This window comes from Mus caroli, unplaced genomic scaffold (genome assembly GCF_978045245.1).
Source record: "Mus caroli unplaced genomic scaffold, Mus_caroli_1 scaffold_7, whole genome shotgun sequence".
Taxonomy (NCBI): Eukaryota; Metazoa; Chordata; class Mammalia; order Rodentia; family Muridae; genus Mus; species Mus caroli.
In genome coordinates this window covers 106,837,014-106,847,224 of record NW_028227262.1, presented here as the reverse complement: position 1 = coordinate 106,847,224, position 10,211 = coordinate 106,837,014, and the positions used below count along the sequence as shown (strand labels likewise).

Genomic DNA, 10,211 nt, shown 5'->3' with positions numbered 1-10,211 from the left:
AGAAGGTCAAGATACAAATCTCACAGTTTAAGAGTAATCTAGAGGCAACATATTGAGTCATCTATATTGCAAAATTTGAAAGCTGGTGTGTAATTTAATCTCTACCTTACAAAAGAATTAAGATGATTCTAATAACGGGGGTGGTCCCTAAAATTGAATTTTGAACCATTAGGGCTTTTCGGTTGCATCACATAAATATTCTTCTCCCAGAGAGAACAGATAGTGTGTGTTCACTCTCTGCCTTCTGTACCTTCAGCTTTATACATTTTCATGGGGTTTTCCTGCCACTCTGGCAAAGAGGCTAGGCTTTTAGCCACAGCATATTTGACAGGCCAGCCCCAGGCTTCAAAGAAAGGTGCCAGATTCTTATGCACAACCTCAGAGAACTTCTTCACCCACAGATTCATCTTGTCTTCATTGTTTTGAGGAAGGCCAGAGAGGGTTTTGTAGTCAGCAAAGAGCTGGATGAATGGCTCCCACCCAAAGCCCTCCTGGAGCTGGAAAGAGAAGGACATGGGAGAGTGACATATACAACCTGCAAGTCAACTCCTGAACACACACACATAAAACCACATGGCGGGTTTTAGTTATAAACCATCCTGTTATGTTGATTTAATCTGTCAGTGGTTCTCTCCTTTCTTTCCCTCCAAAGCCTATCCCTGTGATAGGTGCCCTATCTCAAGCTTCCTCATTCCAATCTCAGGGAGATTTTGTGTTGTAACTCATTTGATTCATATCAAGGTCTTAGTAAGTGGCAATTAATTTCAGCACTGTTATTACTGTTGCTGCTTAACGATGAAGACCTGAATCTTACTGAGGAGACCTATACCCATTCATCTTGTGCAGCTAAACACTGGAAATGGATGACTGGGATTATTCCACTTTAGATGTGCTGGCTCATCATTTGAGAATCTGTGACTTTTGGGAATAAGAGCCTTGAGCAATTGTGCTCCACCTGGTTCTTTCATTCTTGCTCAACTGTAACCACAGCCTGGACCATTAGAAGATGCTTTACATTAGCTATATCCAATTGTCATTGGAGGTCTGTATGGATTTGGAAGCCGTGCTAAGCACCAGAGTCAGAGGCACATGCTTAGACAATCGACGAATACACATACAAGCTATATTAGAATGTGGGGTAGGGAATAAATATTGCAAAGAAAAATAATATGGGAAAGGTTCCTGGAGGCTTTAGAAAAACTGATGTTAAAAGCTAAATGGGTGATTTTGGATATTTATAAGACACAAAACTGTTTTAGGTAGAAAAGGCATCATTAGTAAATGTCAGCAACATGAGCCATTCTGAAGGTTTGTAGCTGTAGCAGATTGTGTAACAGGTGAGAACTGGAACTAGATGCAGGCAGTGTGGTGTTCTACATGAAGGAGCAGGGAACTACTGGTGGGTTTCAGGTTTATAGCATTTGCTGGCAGTACTCTGCAAGACTAGTCCAGTTGAGAAATAGGGAGACTATGAAAAGGATACTGGACAACCAGATTGAAAGGTTGAACTGGACTTTACTTGGGGCATTTGGAATACAGAACACCAGTAATGGGGGGGGGTGGCTACATGGCCAGAAATTCAGTCTCAGACCCCAGAGCAGCAGTTTGTCACCAAAGGCTTTGAATTGATCATGAATGTCAAGGTTTTAACTGATACCATGACTGGGTCCTATAGATTAATAAGGACACTGATGTGATCCAGAAGTTATCTCAGACTCACTGAAATCACAATGGTGGCAAAAAACCCAGAGATCGAGTACTATAGTGACTAAAGGGTTAAAACTAGTCTCTAGGTTTGTCTTTACTAATTAATTAGGTCAACCCAGGTTTCATCTCTGTTGCCCTGGAAATTTGAGCATGTAGTATGGATATGTGACTATTTTCTTTCAATATTTTTCCCACAGTTAGTAAGGAAGTAGAAGGGAAGGGTTTAGAAATGCTGTAAAATACTGCATATTACTTATTTTACAATGATACCTGACTTCATTCATATTTCAAGTTTGCTTAAGATGATCACATTTTGAATAATTTGTTACCATGTTACTGTCCCTACAATCTATCTTCCATAATAGGGTAGAGTAAGGTGACACTAATTTCTCCTAAGCTCCCAAGGTTGGTCAGGAGGAACTATTGGCATCTGGCTAAGCTGGGTTTTTCCATAGAGTGTCTGGGCACAGCTATGTAATTCTGCTGTGATTTCCATAATGATCCCATACATTTTATTTATTTCCACAGAGTTATGTGGTAGAGAAGAGGAAACACATTTAGTTAGTCACATCATATGTGTCATGCCTGGTCTACAAGAAGATGTCACCATCTGCCCATCTCTCTACACTGTGTAGGGATCTTGGGATTACCAGGAAGTCTGGTGGTTCCAGTCTCCCTGAATATATACACAGTACCTGGAGATAAGTTTCTAGAGCTGTCCACATAATCCAGTTGCTCAGAGGTGCTCCCTTGTTCAGGTGGTCTTTGATCCTCTGCCTCCTAAGCTCAGGATTCAGAGAAGGATGGGCTTGCTCCCTGGGGATGTTTAAAACTGTCTCATGCACATAAATATTCCAGAGATTGCACAAAGCTTCGGTGGTGTGAGGTGGAAAAGTCCATCTAGACTTCTGATGGTTGTGGCCCAGTTCATGTATCACACCCCAAATACCATGTGATCTTATTTTTAACTCGCTGATGATGCCTTCTACTATACTAATTAGGCCCATGATGGGGTATCCAGAATGAAGAGTACCTGAGGAAAATACCAGGAAGTAAGAGGTGAATTGGCACATGTGATACCTTTTCATAGTCTGCATCTCCACTACCATCCCAGAAGACCTAGAATATGAGTAAGTTCACATGGGCTCTACTCACTAACTAAGCTTATTTGCAGCCCATAAGGGCTTTCTTCTCTTTTCCTTGGACAGAATTTGATGCCTATCTGCGTTTTACTGTGAATGGTAGATATATGTGGAATGCAATGCTGATTGGCATCACTCATTATTTCCTGTTTTCAGATGGTGATATATGGGTATCATGAGGTCTTGTGTCTAGATGAGGGAAAACAGCAAGCGTCTTCTCCAGGCTAGTATTCATCTTAAGGAATCATTTTTGAATGTCTGCAGATGGCAATTAGGTTTCTCATTGTTCCTTCCACACCTATTATTTGTTCTGTTGTATTCAGCATTAACAAGTCCTTTTGGCTCTGCTGAAAGCTACCAAGTACACATCTCTTGTCTTTTCCCAGTAGGTTTACTGTTTTGTACACTGTGTAAAGATTATCCTTGTATTATTCAAATGCTGATTTCTCTGTCCTCATATCTGCCTGTAATCCAGATATGGCACTGTAATGCTTATTCTATGTATCTCCTGCATCAATGTTGTGCAAACATTGCTTCTAATTTATCCTCTTATTTGTCAATAAAAGCTGGTCAGTCAATGGCTGGGCAAAAGAGAGAAAAGAGAAAATAGGGCTGGACTTCTGATTACAGCCGGCGGGGGCGGGGGGGAGAGAGAGGAAGAGAGAGAGAGAGAGAGAGAGAGAGAGAGAGAGAGAGAGAGAGAGAGAGAGAGAGAGAGAGAGAGAGAGAGATTCACCATGAGGAGAGGGTTAAAAAAAAAAAACACCTGGGTAAGAAACAAATCAATACTAAAATGCAAGTATCTCAGGGATTTGGCTGGGAGGTAATGAAATTATCTTTGAGGTTTAGAATTGATTAATAACTGCCCAGTTTTTGTGCTGGAAAACTTATCAAATAAATCCTACAGTTTCTGTCTCATTTATTTGGAAACTAGCTGGGATAGAGAAAAGATTATTACTTTTAGAAATGCACTTTTACCTCCCCAACTTTGGCTCCATTTAATTATCTTCCTTGATGGGACATATAAAAAAATTGCAGACTTTGCTTTTCAGTCTTACTATCCTGTAACTCTTTGTATATTTGGGATTTAAATGATGAGGCTTCCCCAGCTGATCTCCATCAAATTATGTCAGTTCGATGGAAAGTCAACTCTCAAACATACCCACGCAGTACCTACCAAATGAAATCTGCTTGTCAAGTACGATCCTCTCAGCTCTCTGAAAAGGGAAGGGCCGGGCTGCCAGCTTGGCTACAGCCCTTACCATCTTGTCCCAGAGTTGGAGCAGTGGATAGGGGTCCTGTAGCACCTTGAGGTTGACTGTTGGAATTGTCAGGATGATATTGTCTGTGGCCAGTTCTCCCCATGGAACTTTGCTGTGTTTGATAAGATTCTTCCATTCCTCCTGGGTCGTCTTACCTGGAAATAAAAGTTACCTAGCTTGGCCCACATCATTTTTTTCCCCAGATTTCAATTGTAGACCTTCAACTGTAGACCACATGAAAAGATAGCTTGGTAATAAATCTCCGTTGTCTTTCCCTGTCTCCTTTCAGACCTCCCAGAAGAGTGTTCATATTTCTTAGTCCATTTTCTGTCTTGAGACTCACCTTTTCCCCAATCACTCCATTGCTTTCTCTCAAGCCAGATCCCTTCTCTCACTCTAGTTTCCCCCAGCTTTCTTTCCCATTGAAACTGGGTTTCCTACTTACCCAGCCTGAAGTATGGAGCAGATACAGCCCCACTGATGGTGACAGATACATTATCCTGATTGTATTTGTCGGGGACCATGATGTAGAGAAGGCCCCCATAGAGCCAGGAGATGGATGTCTGGGATGAAGTTAAGTGGTACACATAGGTCATCACAGGGGGACGGAAGTAAGTTTTTGCTTGGCTTATGTTGTCCCTGTGGCAGCCAATGAGGACCTATCAGAGTGAGCATAAGAATTCATGAGAATGACAAAACAATTTTCTCTTATATAATTAAATGGGGTCAATGTTGGGGAAGTAAAAATGCACTTCTAAAAGTGATAATCTTTTCACTATCCCAGGTAGTTTCCAAATAAATGAGACAGAAACTACAGGATTTAGTGTGTGTGTGTGTGTGTGTGTGTGTGTGTGTGTGTGTGTGTGTATAAAAGACCTGGTAGAGGTAAAAAGAAGATAATCTCAGAATGATAAGTGTCTCATTTCATACATAAATAAAATATTAGTACCATTTATCCATTTTCTTTTTTGCTTTCTTATCTGTTCATAAGTACTTGGGGCTTTAAAAAAAAAGTAAAACCAGTTCCAACGTAAATATTGATTCAGAAAACACAATGCCTATGTCTATGCCATTTTCCTTGGGTCTCCTCATTTTTCTTGAGGACTATGGAAATGGTTTATGGAGTTAAGCTTGGAAAATATTTGGATAGTATTTCAGATACCCCAGGAAAGAAAAACTGAGAGAAGCGTTGACAGTAAGTACAAGATGGAGAGGGGATAAAGGAGATACATTTCCTAGTGTGCCACAATTTAGCTTTTTAGTGACTATTGCCTTTGTCTATAAAATAAGTGTGTTTCTGATTTATACCTAGTGAGGCTGTTGGGAAAATCTAAACTATAACTGAAGTGTGGCAGAAGGATCTACATAACAAGTTTTATGACAGCCAGAGCTACATAGAGAGACCCTGTCTCAAATAAGAGAATAAAGTGAGTTCCAGGACAGCCAGGACTACACAGAGAAAACCTGTCTCAAAAAACCAAAAGAGAGAGAGAGAGAGAGAGAGAGAGAGAGAGAGAGAGAGAGAGAGAGAGAGAACAAAGTGACTAGAAGAGGATGTGAAGCTGCTATGGACAGGTCAGAAATTCAATAGGGATACAAATGCTTTACCTTCAGCTTGGCATGAGTGGCTTCACTGGGAAGTGATACTTGTGCAACCTGCCCTTCAGGTAAGTACAGTCCAGTGCTTACCCAGGAGTTCTCCTTGTCTGATGAGAGTCATAAGAAAGGTTGTAGTTGTCCCTTCCACGATTCCACCTTCTTCCAGAATTCCCCAAGTTCCCCCAATCCCAGAGCTACAGGGTCCCCCAAAACATCCTCAAACCACCTCAGCTGCCTGCGTTCCTAGACTTACCTTCACAAAAGATTATAGAGAAGAAAGAAGATGGAATTTGGGGGAAAAGCCCCCCCCCCCCCCCCCCCCCGAAGTGAGGCTGAAGTTAGCCAGCTCTCTTTCTCTACTCCTGCATGCCCAGGGCCTGCTCTCCATTTCTTACCTGTGGTTATTTTAATGGTTATTGGAGATTCTGTAGGAGGTAATAAGGCGGGAGGGGGAAGTAGCTGAGATCTGTCAACTCCGGATTTGAATAATTCATAAGCCAGGGATAGAAGAAAAGCCTGCGAGCTGCCCTTTGCGATCGGATATTGGTCAGTCACACTTGGAAAGTCCTTGCTTTGGATCATTTTCAGAGCATGTTTCTTCACAGAGTCGTAGATGGAAATCCTCTGATGGGTCATTTGAAACATGTAGAAACAATCTTGTGAGAGCTTATTCAGCCAGCTCTCATGTAAGCTACTCCCCTGGCTGTAGATCACGGTCTCAAATTGAGACAGGGCTCTCCGGAAGTGATAGTTTATCCCTTCAGGATTGGGGACTGGGAAACTGCCTCGCTGGGCCACATGGCTAGTGATACCAAGGCCAAAGCGCTTAAGGACGATGTTATTTGGGTATTGAGTCATACAGCTAGAGTCTGGATTCCTGCGGCCCCACGACCAGGCCTCTGCACTAATTAGCAAGCCTCCACCTTCTGCAACAAATTCCTCTACCTCCTCGGAATCTATATTGGCGAGTGAGCAGCAGCAAAACACGCTCAAGTCACTGGTTAGAAGTTCTGATTCACTCCACTGGAAACTGCTGTTTGGTAACATAGACTTCAGTACTTTCATATCTGAAGCTAACCCAATTCTGCCTGTCTGGTTCCCCATCAGCCAGCGTAAAGCATTAAGCACAAATGGCATCATAGTTTGATTAAGTATCAGACTCTCATTTCCCCCCAGCACCACCCGACCACGGCCATAGCGGGCAGCTGCAAGAAAGCAATTGAGTAAGTTGTCTACTCCCAAGGGAAATGCCCGCTGTCCATGCACAAGCAGCTGGGAGGGGATTACACCCGCCTCGATGTATATCTCAGACATCCCTTTCAGGAGCTGCTGCTGGTCGTACTTGAGCTCATCCTCGCACCTGGAAAGAGACAGTTTTCACATCAGAGTCTGCAAAAGAAGTGAGTGTGATATTGGTGGGTCAGCAGAGACCTCCCTGGTTGGTCCTCAGTTCTTTTGATCCAAAACCTTTAAGAGTGAACAGAGTAGAGTGATTGATTCTTTTGCCTCACCATGACGTACCTTCAAATTCTAACTGGGAGGAAATGGAAAGTAAGATGAGAGGAAGGGAAGAAAGGAAAGAACATAGGTAAAATTGATCAGAGCCAGAATGTGGCATTGTACTTGATTGACTTACTGATTGATTGGCTGACTGATTGACTGATTCATTGATTGACTGATTGATTGATTGATTCATTCATTCATTCATGTATAGTCCCTATTTACAATGCCAGGTCCTGCATGATGATCAAATAATACAACGGTAATCAAAATAGACAAAATTCCTTTTTAAAAATCTCTCTGTGTGAGAGAGGGTATATGTATATGTGCCTGTTTGCTACTGTGTGTGTACTCACATCTGTGTGTAAACACGGGTTTAAGAGTGTGCATGCACATACATGGTAGACCGAAACTGATGTTTGAAGTCTTCCTTGATCATTCTCCATCTTATCTATTAAGGTTGTATCTCTCAGTTGAACCCAGAGCTTACCTGTTCATGTAGCGCAGTAGAAAACTTCCTCCCTTATCTTTGCCTCCTCCTACATGCTAGGATTATTGATTGGATTGCCTCCTTGCTAACCTAGCATTTATGTGGTTGCTTGGGATTTAATTTTGGTCCTCACACTTGCTTGGCAAGCATTTTTTTCTTTTGAGCCATCTCCACAGATATAAACAAACACAATTTGTATTTTATATATTTTGTAGACCTTTTTATAACTTACCTTTCAAGTTGTAACCACTCCTCTCTAAAGACTTATGATGAGGATATTCAATTGTAAATACAACAAAATACCTTGACCTCAAGGTAGTTAATAACCAGTCTATACTAGAGAAAATAAGATATTGTTGCTTATATAAATATGGCCCCTATAGATTCAAGTATGGAATGGCACTAGGGAATGGCACTCCTTGTTGGAGAAAGTATGTCACTGGGGTAAGCTTTGAGGTTTCAGAAACTCAATCCAGGCCCAGAGTCTTTCCCTTCCTGCTGCCTATCAGTCTAGACGTAGAACTCTCAGCGTGTTCTCCAGCACCATGTCTGCCTTTGTGCTATCATATCCATTGTGACAATAATGGATTAAACCTCTGAAAGTGTTAACCAGTCCCCAGTTAAATGTTTTCCTTTGTAAGAGTTTCTGTGGTCATGGAGTCTCTTCATGCAATAAAACGTGAACTAAGAAGACTACCATACATGATAATTGCATTAGTAGTTATAATTATTTCACTATGTGATAACCAGGTTATCCATGTTAGGCTGAAATCTCCTTTTAGAATAGGATAATTTGGCTGTTATTTAACAAGAGTGAGAGTCCCATGAGGAAAGCATCACTTACTGGACATAGAGTCTGAGATTGGGTATCTCCTTAGAAACCTTGAACCAGTCTCTATTCCCAGAGATATCGGTGAAATATACTCCAGCCACACTTGTCACCTGGTTTCCAGGAAAAATGGATAGCACTTTATCATGGCCATGGTGAGCAGCCCAATTCAAAGCCTGGCCTCCAATTAGCAAACCCCCTCCATTCTTCAGGAATTGGATCAGCTTCTCAGTCAAGGTATCATTGTAGGCATCAATGCAATAAACTCCCAGAGCCTCTCTAGGTTCGGGCTGAACCAAGGCATTTATCCCAAAATCACCTAGGATGTTAACTAATGATGCTAAGGAAGAATGCACTGCTATGGGAGCCCCTGGGCAGGGGCAGAGCCAGTTCACCACATTGAGAAGAAATGGAACCAAGCCATCATGCAGCAGGTAGCTCTCATGAGATACGACCACCAGGCGGCCTTGTCCATAGGAAGAGGCAGCAATGAGCACCTGGCCCTTGTCATTCACCATCACTGGGAAGGCTGACTCCCCAGTAAGGAGAAGTTCACTGGGAATGGGTTCTTTGGGAAGATCCCAGCTGGACACTCCATTCATGAGGGTCTCAAAAGCAGCATCAGGAGTTGCCATGGTTCTGCCAGCTGCTGCAGAGGAAGCAGAGACTCAGGATGAATGAACAGATGCTAAATAAATGAAATCAAGAGGTGTTTTTCACAGAGTCTTACACAACGAATCCTGTACTCAAGCTTGAGACGTTATAATACTTACCTCTCCTTTGATTTCATCTGAGGCGCTTCATTCTCAGGATGTATGTTCACAACTCAGTTCTTTCTTGCTATTTCTTTCCTACTTCCACCCAGATGATCACTATGATGTTCTTCCATTGTGTTAGCTCTCCTCTCTTCTGGCCCCGTGCTGCTCACTACACGCTGCAGTTAAAGCTACTCTTCATGTATAAGAGCTGTATTGATCTCCATGGCTGGCCCCAGACCAGACTTCTCTGGTGCACACAAATCCTTTTGTTTTCATAAGCATATCAGTTCCAACTGTTATTTGTGAGGAACTGAGCTCATCTTTATCTTCTCAAAGGAACAAACATTTGAACTCATTTCTTTCTGTGTAAAGAAGATGCTATCAACCTTGAGAGGTTTGACGTATAGGCTGATTTGTTTATAGACTGGCATAGGCACCTGTCAAAAGCTGACTCCTGCACATTTATTAGTCTTCCCTGTTGCTCAGAATGGTGGGGAGCAGCAGAGTTTTAGAATCACATTTGCCCCTGTCCTCTCTCCACTTCCAACACCCCATCATCAAATTTTGCAAAATATCAATTACATCTCTTTGCACTACTGGTGCCTCTAGCCTGTTCCAGGATCTTCAGATTTCAGGCGCCAATTGTAATCAGTGATCAGGCAAACCCCTCCTCTAGTAAGAAACTTTCTGTGCTAGTTAGTTTTCACTGTCCAGTTGACACAGCCTGGATCTATCTGGGAAAAGAATCTCAACCAGGAATTATATGGATCAAGTTGGCCTGTGAATATGTCTTGGGAGTGGTTGTCTTGATTGTTAATTGGAGTGGAAAGACCCAATTTGACTTCAAGAGGCACCATTTCTCATGTTGGGTCCTGGACTATGTAAGAGTAGAGAAATCTAGCTAGTTCTACAGCAAGCCAGTAG

General features: G+C 42.2%; 1 protein-coding gene across 1 annotated transcript; it reads right to left on the bottom strand.

Annotated features, from left to right (window-relative positions):
* Positions 1–230: 230 nt before the first annotated feature.
* LOC110297110 (TRPM8 channel-associated factor 3) lies at positions 231–9,164 on the bottom strand. Its single transcript, XM_021165894.2, has 7 exons — positions 8,545–9,164; positions 6,106–7,070; positions 5,720–5,817; positions 4,557–4,770; positions 4,027–4,266; positions 2,403–2,740; positions 231–497 (listed from the first exon to the last, which is right to left on the bottom strand). The coding sequence occupies exons 1-7, from the start codon at positions 9,162–9,164 to the stop codon at positions 231–233; spliced, it is 2,742 nt and encodes a 913-aa protein (XP_021021553.1).
* Between the last annotated feature and the right edge of the window lie 1,047 nt (positions 9,165–10,211).